We start from the raw sequence: 16,015 nt of genomic DNA on the forward strand, positions 1-16,015 counted from the left end.
AAGATACATAAGCGGCTTGGAAACGAAATCAGCATTGAGATTCTCTTTAAGAAATACGATGAAGTTTAAAAAAAAATCTAGGAAGCGAAGTAATTCCGAATAATATTTTATAATTCTTTATCACTGAATTACTCTTCATCAGCTACATGTAAATATAATTTAATAATTTAATGTGTATGTATAACTACATATAAACATACATACACATTCTATTTATATATACTGGGAGGGGGCTTACTAGCGGCTGAGCGGTAAAGCCGCTGAACAGTGGTAGTCTGATTCGGCGCTCGAATCCCGATGAACGGGTTGGCTGTATGGGCGTTTTCTTGGTTTTCCCATATGTAGCGTGTATACAAGTCAGTTTCGTTCAAAAAGTCCTCGGAAGCATCTTACCCCTTGGCAGATAGCCGTCGAGTGCTTTGCATGAATCAGAATGAATAAATGAATGAATAAATCAGACCAAACAATATATACATATATATGTAACTTAAACATTGCCATATTTTACATATATTTATAAAATGGTACTCTGTGTGTAATTTAAAAACTTCTAATTGCTTCAAATTTGGTAAATGATTCATATAACAAAAGTCTTACATTTAAAAAAATAATTTCTGTTACCGTTATGTTTAATTTGGGGTTTTCTTTTACTTACTTATTTATTATTATTGGTTCACATGTTTTCCAGTTTGGTCCTATACTTTTCAATTAAAAGCTAACAGCCATATGAATTAATCATTTCTCTATTTCACAAATAGGTAGAAAAGTTTTTACGACTGTGTATCACCCGATTTTTAAGTTCCTAATAAGCTGCCAATGTAATGTGTGCTGGAAGTAATTTTTATTTTGGAACAAACCTTTCCTAGATATTCTAATTTCACACCAACATTTCCCTACCAGAATGAGGTTTAGGATTACATTTATGCAAATGAGGTAGAAATGAGTATTTAAGCTGAAGTCTGGATCACTAGGAAACTTGAATATGGAAACCATTCCGAACTTCATTTCCAGAAAGAACGAAAATTTTTTCAATAAATCCATCTGCAATAATCCTGCTAATTTTGCAGACATCCTAGCATACGAAATCCTAGCAGAAGATAAGAGATACCGCCCATCTCCTAAAATTAGATCACGGATCAATCAGGAGTACCTCCCTCTTCGAACACACCAGCCTAGCAGCTAACTTCCAGAAGCAAGGTACTTCACTTTCTTTCTCCTTTCAGATGTACCTCTACGGGATAAAAATCACTCTAAGGAATCACAACCGTCAGGCCCAACTTGGAATACATCAAGGAACTGGCAAGAGCAGGCTAATACATCGCCTGCTGAAAACCAGAATAACTCCAAAGTTCCAAAGTACTTCAGTAGGAGAGCGTGTTCTGCCTTTCGGCCACGTTGTTGCTGTTAGTTCAAGTTCTGTGGCCGTAATTGTACGTGCCTGCCACTATACGCTGGTGATTTTTAAACAAGGGCCAACTCCGTTAGTTGATTCTATGCAGCTTTGGCTTATTAATTTTATTTAGTATTATATAAGTTTTCTATTTTCTATTTTGAGTTGAAGGCCAAGTGGAGGCTTACTGTACGCCCGAGAGTGGCGAGTTGTTTATTCATTTTAAATTGGAATAAAGAGCAATATAACCCTTCTTTAGCCTTGCTCCTTACTCTACAAGAACTCAACGAACAGTCGCTACTCAGTTCTTCAGTCCCCTAGCTTACAAGGAACTCTAGTTTAGCTAGGATATTACAACATCAAAATGCGGAGGAAAACAGCGTCTTCTTCTATGCCTACCTCCATGGTTCTGGCAACCTTCGTACAGGTTAGCACCTGTACGTATCGTGCTATATGATGAAGCGCTTCCTCATGTTACCAAGGTCCTGAAGTAGAAGATGAATACCCTCAAGCCGGAAGGTGTTACCCTGCAGATTCACTCGTGTGATTTTTCATCCCCAGTAAGTAAAATAGCTTGGAACGGACGATGGCTCCAATAGAATAATGAGGTCAAAGGAATGTAAAGACAGCTAGTTACATCTCTCTGTTTAATGCAAACTAACGATAGACAGTGGAGGGACAAAAATATGGAAACACCTTGTGAAATGCATGTTTGAAAAGAAAGATTGATTTTAATGAAATATGTAGGTGGCGCTGGCGTTTTGGACTACTGACGCCACCTATACAACTTCGTAAATGTGCTAAACAGTTCAGTTGTTGTCGGAGTACTGTTATGTGAGGTTGTCATTGCATTATGTCAGAGTTAACAGACTTCGAATGTGGGCAAATTGTTGGAGCACGTATGGTAGGTGCTTCCGTAAGCAAGGTAGCCGAGGTGTTTAGTGTTTCAAGAGGTACTGTATCGAAGATTTATTCCGCATATTTGAAAAGCGGAAAAACATCATCTGCTAAATCACAGCGCGGACGAAAGTGTGTCCTGAGTGATCGTGACAGACGATCATTAAGGGCAATTGTGACGAAAAATAAGAAGACCACAGCTGCAAAAGTTACTGCTGAAATGAATGTTGTGTTACCGAACCCTGTGAGTACCAAAACAATTAGAAGGGAGCTTCATAAACAGGGAATTGCTGGCCGTGCTGCAATTGAGAAGCCACTCATCAGTGATGCTAATGCCCGTAACAGGAAAAGGTGGTGTTTAAGTCATAAAGCCTGGACTATAGAGCAGTGGAAGCAAGTAATATGGTCTGACGAGTCTTCTTTCACATTGTTTCCCACTTCTGGCCGAGTTTACGTCTGGAGAACGCCATCTCAAGCCTATAATACAGACTGTTTGTTGCCAAGAGTGAAACATGGCGGGGGTTCTGTTCTGGTTTGGGCAGCCATATCGTGGTTCTCTGCTAGCCCCATGATAACTGTGTCAGGGCACATGACTGCCAAGACTTATGTGAACATTTTGGCCGATCAAGTTCATCCCATGGTACAAACTTTGTTCCCCGATGGTGATGGTGTCTTCCAAGACGCCAAAGCCCCTGTTCACACAGCTCACATTGTCCAGGACTGGTTTTCTGAGCTCGAGGATGAGTTGTCCCATCTCCCCTGGCCAGCACAGTCACCAGACCTGAATATTATCGAACCTTTGTGGTCTACATTGGAATGGAAAGTGCGTTCTCGTTATCCACCGCCAACATCGTTATCTGAACTTGCCACCGTTTTGCAGGAAGAATGGTATAATATTCCCTTGGCAAACATACAGGAACTGTATTTATCCATTCCGAGAAGACTGCAAGCTGTTTTGGATGCCAACGGGTTTCCTACACCATATTAAGCAAAGAAACATGTTTTTTTTAAGGTGTTTCCATATTTTTGTCCAACCCCTGGATTTCTTCACAAGAGCACCTCTAAACTGCCTCACTACAAGTCAACTACACTGTAGTTGATAGCAATTTCTTCAAAATAGATAATAGCCTGTCAGGCGGTACTGTTCTCACACCAATGACTTTTAATCCCCCCTATGTAAGAAACACACAAATCATAATTTTGTTTAAATTTATACAGCATAGAAACTTTTCGTTTGGCAGTGCGTGAACTTCCTCACTGATGGAACAAGTATTGAGAGAACTTACGCTGTCTTCTAAGTTTTTAATCCATACATGCTTGCAGTCTTGTATGTGAGGTTTATTTGGAATAAACTCCAAGGATCTTTCGTCACACTTCCATTGAGCATATCCTATGAAAAATATTTTGAAAATGTATTACAAAAACTTAAAATAAATAAAAATTAATTCCAAAATAAAATCACAATACTGAAGTGTCCTTCTTTTTCAGATTTATTATTGAATCTTTTTTACTAAAAAAAATATTGGATTAAACTTAGCAACTATTCATAAGCATACAAGTTTTACTGTTAATGTTGGAACCATTTGTTCACCATTCTGCTTTAAATAACGGTATTTTTCAAATATCAGTTAAAATATTTTGCTCTAGAAATCTTCTCATATAAAAATAGGTTTTTATTTTAATTTTATTTGTTTGCATCAGAATGCAATAAAGAATTATTTTTTAATATATTTATAAGAGTAAACTAAAAATTCACCCATATTACTACATTAAACAATGTTGCGAGTTTACTGAGCATCGAAATATTTGTTTACATTATGCTCTTATCGCCTTCTTGAAAAACACAACTTCAAAATGTCATTGGGGACGCCCCCAGTCAGTATAGTGGTCAGGGAAGCTGACTGCGATGCCGAAAGGCATTGGTTCGAATCCCGGAGAAGCATGGTTGTAACTGTCCGTCCCTTCATAAGAAAGGCGATAGTGGCCCACCCATTAGGTTCCTCCATAATAAAATATTTATTTCATATTTAAGATTTCTAAACCTCTTAACTTTATTATGCGTTTAAGAATGAACTGATTTAGTTAAAAAAATTAATAAAACGCTTATAAACATAAAATGTTTAAATCAAGTTAAATCGAAGCTTAATTGAAATAACCATTCAGTAAAATAGTAAATAAATGAAGGAGTTTAACCTAATAAATTGTGAAAAATACGCAAGCATTTGTCAGTTACTGCACTTTCTTTAGATCTTAGTGCGGTATATTAAAGCGCTGATGACGGTGGTTAACAAGATAAAAGTTGTATTACTCCGTCCTCAATCAATCAGTAAATCTGAGTAAAGTCTTATTTAAACCTTAAAAACCACCCAGGAGGTAAGGTAATACAACCATACCTAAATATGGTGTGATTTTGTAGAAATATTAACCTTCAGTAGCATCATCAATGAAACTGTATCTGAGAAGTGGCTGATCTCTATACTAAAGAATATTACACAAAAATGAACGAATAGAGCAGAAAATCCAGACTGCAGTTTTATAAAATTACCATAGGTCAAACATCTCTCTTTCTGCACAAAAAAGAGATGAAATCTACATGTTCCGGGAAACTTGTTTAAAATCTTCAAGTGTAACATAAATTTCAAGTTTCCATAAATAGTATGTAGAGTTCAGGTATCTTCTTTGCAACCTTACACTGTAACTAAACTTTATATAGACTGTCACGAATTATTGCTAAAACTAAAGTAACAACTGAAACTTGAGAAGGGTGTAAAAGACCCTTTACTTAAAACTAAATAAGAACAGAAGGCACATTTTGTGTTTAAAACACATCCAATCTCTTGTGACGAGACAATTTAAAGTAACAGTAAATTCAAATGTAAAATTTAAATTCAAATAAACTAGTAGCCGTAGTCTACGCAAATCAATTTAACGCGAAGTTGGCTCAAATCTTAACCGGCAGGTATATTAACTATTGCCAGCTGTAATGCAAAGCCGAAAACTACAAGCCTTATCTTATCTAGCAACATAGCCTCAAGAGGCCGAACACGCTGTGTCTTACAAGATATGGATACAGATTATAAAGTTGCTTGCGCGGGCCCCTTTGTAAAATCTACAAAGCTTAATAAGCTTCTAGCAGGTGAAACTCTAAGAGCGGTCAAGAAAGTTGAGGTAAAAGTGGGGAGATCGTTGTCATCCTGTACTGCATGTGTGCCAATCTAATGAAAAGCGACGAGAGACAAAAGTCACCCCGCGCAAGAAGACAAGCAAATTTTGGTAGACAAAGTTAGACTACGAAGTTGATTTGTAAGCAAGTGTGTAACCAAACGGTCTGATAAAAATACTTTTGTGTTCCAAGCAAGCATTTCGTCTTAACGTTAAAGAGCAAAGCAATTTATATTTTACTTTGAATGCAAATCTTTCGCGACACGAATAAATAATGCATATGTTTTATCTGTATGATAGAAAGTTAACCACGCCTTTGAGGGTTTTTTGATTATTATTTTATTATTACAATAAGAAAACTCTTGTATTTCAAGATAGTTTGCTTCTGTTTCTAAAATATATCAAACTGGTTTAAGGTGTTAATATGACGAGAAATAGGTACTGCAACCGTATTCCTAACTGAACAAATAATCATTTTCTTGCAGAAAATCACGAAATGTTTTATAAAATTTATAATAGTTGTTAATAACTTTATAATTTGATTGTGTCTGTGTTTCTATTCAAAAATAATATAACTTTTGTATCTGTCTTATTGGAAATTTAGAGGTCTGAATGCTTACAAGAAATGATATACCAGACTGTCAGATTGAGTACAGTCTTTTATGCATATTTCTGTAAATCAGGCCACAATTAAAAAAATAGCAACTTATATAAAACTGTCTGCTCTATATTGTAAGGCTTTAATGTAAATTGCACTGTAATGGTTTACACTGAAGCGAATAACAGAAAAATCGGAAAACTGTATTTGTCATATTGGTAATTCATTTGGTAGAGTACTCATTCACAAGCAGATACTATATTAACACTTCGTGCAAAGATTTTGTAGTGGTATCTACCAAATCAAATAACCTGGAATTTAAGAAATGTGATTTCTTACATTTCTGTTATTTCCATGACCCCTTATGGCATTGCTCATGGGATAGCATACACTTCATTCCAATTAAAAAGCGAAAAATATAAGTATTTAGTTCACAACCAAAACGATAATTTCATAAATTCAGATGCTTCCAGAAAGATCGCAGATTGGAAGTATAATAATAGAAAATCATAACAAATTAAAGCAAAATTAGATTTTTAGGTGTGCGTTATTGTTTGATATATTTAAGAAACTACTCATGAATAAAGAACATGGAGATCGAGCTTATGAAAGAGCGTTAAGTGCTTAATATTTTATTTGGGTTACGAACGTGTAGGACTGGAATTATTAAAACATTTTAGGCTAATTAATTTAATAATTAATTTGACAGTCACTTCGAACTCCACGACTCTTTATATATTAAAAGCAATACATGTTTATTCAGTTAAGCTTCAAACTGCGTATTTCTAGTTAATAAGCTTAGATATAACTGACGTTAAAAAATTTAATTTTAATGAATTTTTGAGCGATTTTCTTAAACTGGTATTTAATAAAAACACAGTCAAAAAAGCAACCGCAACGAACGTACAACTCCATAAGTTATACACCATTACAAGTTTTTAATAATATCGTAATGAATGCAATACTTTTCACATTTTATCTTTATTTTTGCCGGTATGCTGTTCAAAAAACATACCATTCTGGCTGTTTTTATATTTATTCCTAACCAGTTAAATTTGAACAGAACCAATTTAATGATTTAAAAGTGCTAAACGCTTTCTTTCCTTTCTTCAAAAACGGTTCTGAAAATCAACTGCCCTGTACATTTTCAGCTTACAAGCAGTGGTAGATTTAGAAGGTAGTGCGAGTTGCAATCGTGAAAAGCCCCTAAATCAATAATTATTTTGGAACTACTCTTATATGCGCCCTCAGGTCGCCAAATTTCTCGCCAAAAATGTTTGGCTCCACGGTGCCACAAAACTCCACGGTGCCATATTACTATCTAAATTTTTTGTCTACATTTCGAACTTTAAGCCTAAAATGGCTCCAAAAACTACGTTTTGAACACACAATTTAAGCTAAAAATCCGAAACAAAAACAAAAAATTTAGATAGCAAAAACGTAAAGTTTCCAACCAAAAATATTTGACAAGAATCCATGTACACAGCGATATGTTTTAACTTAAAAAACATCTACGACTTGCACAATGTAGGCAGCGAAAGAATCTACGAACTACGCACACCTCGCTTTAATAAATTAACATAACAACAATAAATTTCAAAGAATACCATGTACACAGCATTCTGTTTAAACTTAAAAAAACATCGACGAATTGCACAATCTAGGCACTGCACACAAATCAACAAAATAAACTAAAATAAATTACAAACAATTCAAATAACAACAGAAATTCATAGTAAAAAAAATAAACATAACATTCTACAAAATAAAAACAATAAAATAAAATGCACTTACCATAACACATACGTGAATAAAATTTCGCCAGTCACACAACGTCTATCAACAAAAGTGCTACAATTTTGCTACATCACATGTCTTTCTGTGATTCAAAATTTCGAAAGTAACGATAAAAACTTCCTACAAAGTTAACTTACTACACGAAAACTACAATCCAAATCTTAAATTCCGCTGACAGCCACATGCTTTACCAGCAACCATTTGACTGCAAACCCACACAAGTCTATCAAAAACACCAATCTTCGTCCGAGTTCTCATATCAGCTCCGCATTTCGAACACGCCAAACTCCGTTTTAAAAGTCCTGACTCCCACCAGAAATTCCAAAAATGCACTTTTACCCGCATAAACACACCTGTAAACAAAAGACTCGTTAACAACTCCAACATCGTACATTTTAATACTAAATTTACTTTGCACACAATCTAAAATACGCGACTGAAATCTTTCCACCACGTCTCTAAGTTTCAACGTCAAAAGGGTTGCCATACAAACAGCATCGTCCAACAAACCATCGCGCCAAAAATCAGCGCAGAACACATATCGCCACATTTGGTGATCTTAGGGCGCATATAAGAGTAGAGGCATTATTTTTTTAAAGTACCTATGTCTTAAAATGAGGAGGCGATCCTCCTTCCACCGCACATAAGGCATAAGATCAACTAGGTAAGCGAGTTGGCGAATTGGCAACGGGAGAAACATGAAAGAAGAAACATATTTGAGCATTGTGAACATTATTTTACCTGAACATGTTGTAGAGTCATTAGGTTATTTTCAAATAGGAGACATGAAAAATGAGCAATGCCTTCGTTGGGACTCGAATATGGACTTCTCAAATGCACACCGATTGTGCTACCGTTACACAACGGAATCATGCTGGAAGGAGGGAGCTGATATGGTACCTGGTACCTTGTAATGTTATTTCATGAAGTTAGAGCAAGCAACTATGACAAGAAAAATTTGTGAGAAGGACAAGCGTACTGAAATGCACCGTGAAAATTTTGCGTTAGCGTATAAAGTAATTCTATATTTATAGTAAGAAGCAGTTGGAAAAGGATATAAAGGAAAACCTATGTTAGGAGAATAAGATACGTCTCTTTTTCTTCGGTTTTACAAAGAAAATGTTCCAGGTTATTATATACTATATAATATATTTACGCTCACTTCCAAATGTTAAGCACGGAGAGGAAAATGCTAATTTCCGGAAGCCAATCAGAATTGAAGAGGATGCAATTCGCTGCTGAGGTAGATGGAAGTATGCAAATATGTTAAGTAACAGCCAATCGAGCTTTCATGTCAAGAAATATGCAAAAAGGGCAGTCTTATAAGAAGCCAGCTCTATGAATGGTTACAGAAGTTAGTTGTAAGTGCTGATAGAAGGTGTTTAAAACTTTCATACAATTTGTTTTTAAGACATACGTGTTTCTATGACTTCCAGAAAACGAATGGAAGATTCTGAGCGCTGGCGTGCTGTGGGGCGCATTGAAGCAGGTCAGTCAATCACAGATGTTGCTCTTTTCTTCGGCGTTCATCATTCTGTAATTTCTCATTTATGGAAACAATTCCAAACCACACAGACAGTTGTCCGAAGGCTCGTAGCCGGTCGACAAAGAGTTACAACCCCCATGGAAGATCGATATATTGCTATTGTAGACAAGTGGAATCGCAGAGCGACCTCCACTCGTATGACATCTACGATTACAGCGTCCATTGGTAAGGCGATATCTGCAGCTACTGTACGCCGAAGATTAAATATGAGTGGACTGTACGCCCGGGTACCTCGAGTTTGTGGTTCCTCTATCCGTCCAATGAAGAGGGGCACGGTTACAATGGTGTCGGGAACATGTCATTTGGAATGTGTCTGGCTGTGGCAATTTCATGTTTACTGATGAGTCACGATTTGCTCTGGAGCCAGATGACAAGCGTATAATAAGGATATGGCGTGAACAACGAACACGCAATCAGTCCCAAAACATCACCGAACATCACGCATTCCGAGGCGGAAGCATTATGGTGTGGGCAGGGATTTCATTAGGATACCACACCGGGGGGACCTGCACACCTTTAAACGGGGTTCTTTGACGGCTGTCCGGTATCGAGATGAAGTCCTAGAACTCATTGTGAGATTATACGCTGTAGCATTTGGCGCTACTTTTGTTTTAATGAACGATAACGCACGTCACCATAGAGCCGACATCGTCGATGACTACCTGGAGAGTGAAGGGATTGTGCGTATGGCGTGGCCAGCATATTCGCCCGACCTTAATCCCATTGAAAATCTTTGGGATGCTCTCGGCCGTGCTGTATCTTCACGTTTCCCACCTCCAGCCACTCTTATTGAGCTGGAAACTGCTCTACAAGAAGAATGGCGATTGCTTAATTCTGCGGTGGTTGACCACCTAATTGAAAGCATGGTCACAAGGTGTAAACTTATGACTCATGCCGATGAGTCATACAGAAACTCATACAGATGAGGGGGGCATCACATACCCTATTAATGTCCTTGTTTTCATTTTATGCTCTTTATTTTCACTTTATACATAATTAAGTCTCCAGTATGTCATTATCTGATAACTTACAAAAATTTAATATTGTTTTCATTTCTGTATATAATTATTAATTTTGTTTTATGCATAAATATATATGCTACTTTTCTGCCGAATTTTGTGTCAATCAAAGCAGTATTTGTTGATTTTTTTGCATTTTACATCTTCGTGCTTAACTTTTGAAGTGAGTGTATTTAAGCATACAAAATAAAGAGCCAAAACGCTAATATAAATTACTCATTTTTATAAAAACTGCATCAAAATTAATACTCGTTACCAATCATTCCTTCCGGACAGCTTATATTTGCTACAGTACCAGCTTCTGTATCTGGCCATATTATTCCAGCTTCTTCTGTTTGTTTACAATATTTAGGCTTTGCTGTAGATGTCAAAGTGCTGAAGAAGTAAAATACATGAATTAAAATTATATTACCTTTTTTAAGTTAAATTGTTAGAAAGATTTGGTTATCAAATTTAGTTTAACAGTGAAATCTATACTAATTCAATGCTAATACTTTCACTTTCCATTATTAGAGGACAGCAGCAGATTTTCGCAAATTGAATATATGGTGTTAGAGCAAATAAAAATTAAATTTCAAGTTAATAATAACATTCTGATTACTTTGTAAATGTTGAATTTGCAACCACCGGCTCCATAGTCATTGTAACAATTTGTTGTTTCGAAGATTCCTGTGACACCAACTTTCCAGGTGCAAAGGTCTTACCTGAAATAAAATTTTAGCTATATCAAGTTGTTAAACTTCAAGTATTACAGATGTCTACTTTATCACATTATGAAATAAATAATGTTTAGAAGTTACTTACGTAGTAATTTGAATATGAATCAATGCTGATAAAAGAACTCAAATGACTTTTGTTTAAGAATTAGATAGCTTGAAAGATTAGGTTATTTGAATATCGCAAAGCACACGTAAGCTTCTACTGTTCTGGCTTCCTGCCTAAGGGCAAGGACATCGTCGAGGAAAACTTTCTAAGCTAAACTGGCTAAGTGGGTAAAATTGGTAATGATAGCTAGCTTTTTCTTATATAAAATCACAGCTGCTAAAATTATTCCCTAGTACTAAACTAAGCAAAAATTATATGAATATAGACAATTTTAAAAAGTGGTCATTATACACTAAACAGAAAATTAAAAGCATTGTTGTTTTTTTAATTAATATTATACCTTTATTGTTTTAAATTAATTCAGTAAACCTTTATCAGTTATGTATTGCCTTAGCTTCTGCATGCAGTTGAGGCAGAATCGTAACTAATAATCTTCATGAATTATTTTCTAAACTCACTGAACAAATAGGGATTACTGAACAAGCTGCTCTGAACCTGATTTCAATATTTATTATCATTATTATTATTATTACTTGCTCCGCCATTTGACAGTACTTCTTAAGGGAAACTGGCTTTTACCCACGTTATGCATGAGTAAACCACGAAAATGCCCATGCAACCAGCCCATTTCCCGGGTTAACTCTGGACCGAACTACCTGCGTTCAGCGGCTTTTCCCGCTCGGCCGCTGGTGGGCCTTGAATTTAACATTGATATGACAAAAAGCGCCCCTCCAATTGTAAAATTGCTATCACTAAATCATTTTTCTTTCTTACGCTGAAAAATGAAGATTTTGTATGCTTTACATTAGCTTTTTAATGCGGCTTAGGTTAGGTTAACTGTTGAAGGCAAAGCGACTCGGGGCTGTCTGCCTATGAGGAAGGATGCCTTTTCTAGGGAAAATGCTCATATCCACTTTAACCATGGAAAAAAACACGAAACCTTCCTTGCAGCCAGCCCGTTCACCATGATTCGAATCCGAGTCGAACTACCAATGTTCAGCAATTTTCCCACTCGGCCGCTGGTGGATATCTTTTTCAGTGCAGAAGATGACCTTTGTGTTTAAGCATATTAAAATATTATAATATAAATCTTTAATATTTAAAAAGGCATGAATTACTTTTCATGAATGTCACAGCTGTTGTAATAAAAGTAGTGACATCAGGTGTACTTCCAAGTCCTTTCGTGCTTGCTGGAATGTTATCTGTTTTTATGCTTGTTGATGTGGCATCTGTTTCTGTGCTGGATGAAGTGATACCTTCTTCTGTGATGGTTGAAGTGATATCTGCTTCAGTAGTCGAAATTTCAGTTCTTTTGCTTGTAGTAGTTGTTTGTATATCCATTGGGAGCCAAAATTCGCATATAGCAACATTGCGAGTTGACTGCTCCTGAAATACATGCATAAAATACAGGTATTAAAAGAAAATATTTAACTTACATTAAAATAATGTCCAGATTTAGTTAGACACAATTTTAGAAAAATTTCGAGCGTTAAGTGCATAAAAGGAAAACCAATAATATTTAAAAAGGCGATGAAATCAAATAATTATAGAATGTATGCCAGAAATGCACACTGAAGTCATACATGAAATTTAAAAAAAATCCAGTATTAAGTTGATGCTGATTCTGCAGAAAATAAAGTTTCGATTTCATGGAAATCAGGTTTGGTGTATTTAACTATGGCAAAGCACACTAGGGCTATCTGCCTAACGAGAGGCATGCCTTCGCGAAGGACTTTCTAAGGGAAACTGGCTCGTATACACGTTACACATGGATAAAACCACGAAACCGCCCATGCAGCCAGCCCGTTCGCGGGATTCGAACCTCGGACTGAACTACCAGTGTTCAGCGACTTTACCGCTCGGCCGCTGGTGGTGCCCCCGGGAAAATCAGGCAACAAGACAGAAAGGTTTTTGCTCCTCAATTAAAAATGATTTCGTTACTTGATTTCTTAGAAATCAACAGAATTTTCTATACAATCGCACCAAACTAATGCTGAATTTTTGCTTAACTTTATAAACATTCAATAGTTAATTTATTACATATATGCCCAACAGCAGCCGAACGGTAAAGTTGAAAAGCACTGATAGTTCGATCTGGGTTCGATTTTACGCAAACGAGCTGGCTGCATGGCATTGTCATGGTCTTTCCCATGTGTAACGTGGATGCGAGACTGTTTCGCTTAGGAAGTCCTCTACGGAGGCATCCCTCCCTTTAAGCAAATAGCTGTCGTGTGATTTGTAGTAATTGAATAAAATATTGATTTAAGGTTTTAATCTGCAAACAAGCGTAATTTCAAATTCATTTCTAAGCATTATATTTTTAAGCTGAAGTGGCATTAAAATCTGAGTTAAATAAAATTAAGTTCAAAGTCTTCAAATGTTGTAAAAATATGTCTTGAGTCGTAGGTATTCTTTCTGAGCCAAATTTGATTCATTTACCGTGTTAAGATTTATTTATTTATTTTACTAGTAGTTAATTTTAAATTTAAAAAAACTTTACTGTCACTCTCCTTTTTTTACCCATGCTTTTCATGCCAGATAGAGCGAGTTTATTGGGATTAGGGGGGGGGGAGAAGTGCTATTTAAGAGAAAGTTCACAATTTGGTTTTAGAGTATGTTCTGCTTACTTGAGGCTACGTTGTTACCGTAACTAAATAGCGATTTGATTGTATGGCGTTGAGGGTTTCTAGCCATTACGCTTGTCTCGCCGGCTTCTACAAGCCAGAGCATTCCTACGCGTTTACTTTATCCCGTGAGCCGTTAGGCTGGTCCAAATTACATTTTATTTTAAATTCAACATTACTTGTTTTACGTTAAGCCAGAAGTGTTGGCTTATGTAAACACAAGTGGAGTCAACTGTTTATTCTTTGTGATTCAATAAAAAGGCTAATTACACCCTTCTTCTCACTGCGTCTGCCTACAGTTAAAGACATGTGAATAATTCCTTTTATTTTAAATGTTGAATTTAAAATAAAATGTAATTTGGACTAGCCTAATTTGGACCAGTCTTTCTAGAGCCCGCGAGTTTATGTTACAAAAACATACGGGACTCTATACTGGCGCCCGAACAATAAGAAGAACTATGTCTGAGTAAACTTCACCTTTTACCATCTTGACCTCAACGGCGCAAGTCCCGTCTGCCACAATGAATCCCATGGAGGGATTTCGATTTATTGTTGGCACTCTTAGAACTGCTCTGAAACCAGCAGCAACTTTTAATGGAAAGACCTCAGTCTTGAAATTTTGAAAAGAAGTGAATAAAAAGTAGGGGAACCAGTTAAAATGAAAAGGGGTGCTGAAAAAAAGGTAGTGTCACTCCGAAATAAGGAAAATCCCTCGGAAATGAGATTAAATACTGTAGTTATAAGAAATTTTGAACTGCCAGTAATGCAAGTTTTGTTAAATAGTATCTCTGCGGAAGCTTTCATTGATACTGGAGCTCAAAGCAATTTCATTTCGGAAACTTTCTTTAGAAAATACTTTCGTAAACATAGGCGTTTTAAATTAGGCGGGGAGAAAGCTATTGCCACCCAAGGCGAGTAGTGTACACGTACCCCCAAAATATTATTGAATGTGCAGGTGAAAGATGAAACTCTGAAGGTAATTTTCTTCGTGGTACGTAGCCGCCCTAATCTTAATCTGAAAGCCGCCCTAATCTTAGGGGTAAATTTCTTAAAAGCGACAGGGTCTCATTTTAATTTTTGTAGTTCTGTTTTAAAATTACAGGTGAATAAAGTCGAAGAAAAGGTTCAGCTGCCGTAGCTCGTGTAAGAACATTCGAAGCCAGACCAGAAAAAGAAATTGTAAGCTCTGGTAAGCAAATTTGCAAATCTTTTTGATGATAAGTCTGGATTTACGAATATAGTAAATCATGAGGTTGACCTTGGTAATGCTGCACCAGTAAAAGGTAAACCGTGTCGATACGATACTGTTAGGAGAAAATAACTATAGATCATGTACGGGAAAAGTTGAGAGAAAAGTTAATAACATATATTAGTTGCCCGTACGCAAGCCTCGTGATTTTGTGTAGGAAAAAGAATAATCTCCCTTCTACTAACCACATAGTACAGCGTTTTACCCTAAGTTATAGAAAATTAAATAGAATTACTAAATATCCTATCTATCATTTGCCCATAATTGAAGAAATAATTCGAAAAATTAAATCCACAAAATTTAGGACGACATTGGATCTTACATCTGGATATTTTCAAATTGTCGTGAAGCCCAAATATAGCTAAGACAGCATTCATCACAAAGTCCGGTGTCTACGCTTTCTTAAGAATGCCGTTTCGATTATGTGGGGCACTAGCCACTTTTCAAAGGGCCATGGACACAACCAGTCCTCGGAAAAAGCCATTTCATTTATTTAGATGATATAATAGTAACAAGTGAAACCATCGAGCAAGATGTTAAGGATTTACACGAAATATATTCACTTCTAAATGAAGCCGGACTAAAATTGAATGCCGCCAAATGTAAGTTCGCTGCTTTAGAACTTCGGTATCTAGGATACAAATTATCCGGTAAAGGGATAGAAACAGAAGACTAAAAAATAATTGCAATTGAAAACTACCCTCCGCCAAATAATGCAAAGAAACTTTCTTCCTGCTTAGGTAGGTGTCCTTTTTATAGGACTTTTATTAAAGACTTCGCTCAAATAGCCGAACCGTTGTTACTATTAAAAAGAAAGAAAAACTATTAAAAAGAAAGAAAACCTGCTTTTATTGGACAGCCGAGGGAAATACGGCGTTTGAAAAATTGAAACAGGCACTCATAAAAGC

General features: G+C 36.2%; 1 protein-coding gene across 2 annotated transcripts in view; it reads right to left on the reverse strand.

The window, feature by feature from the left end:
- Positions 1–16,015, reverse strand: part of LOC118184625 (adhesion G protein-coupled receptor L3-like) — a 137,119-nt gene that overhangs the window by 52,708 nt on the left and 68,396 nt on the right. For both annotated transcript variants that reach the window (XM_085809931.1, XM_085809932.1), the window contains 4 exons: positions 12,353–12,620; positions 11,011–11,113; positions 10,666–10,784; positions 3,574–3,677 (listed from right to left, as the gene is read on the reverse strand). In XM_085809931.1, coding sequence (XP_085666057.1) covers positions 3,574–3,677; positions 10,666–10,784; positions 11,011–11,113; positions 12,353–12,620 — 594 coding nt within the window. The remainder of the gene's footprint in view (positions 1–3,573; positions 3,678–10,665; positions 10,785–11,010; positions 11,114–12,352; positions 12,621–16,015) is intronic.

The sequence above is a fragment of the Stegodyphus dumicola genome, chromosome X2, assembly GCF_044657685.1.
Source record: "Stegodyphus dumicola isolate Sdum_Otavi_A_Nest chromosome X2, ASM4465768v1".
In the NCBI taxonomy this organism is placed as follows: domain Eukaryota; kingdom Metazoa; phylum Arthropoda; class Arachnida; order Araneae; family Eresidae; genus Stegodyphus; species Stegodyphus dumicola.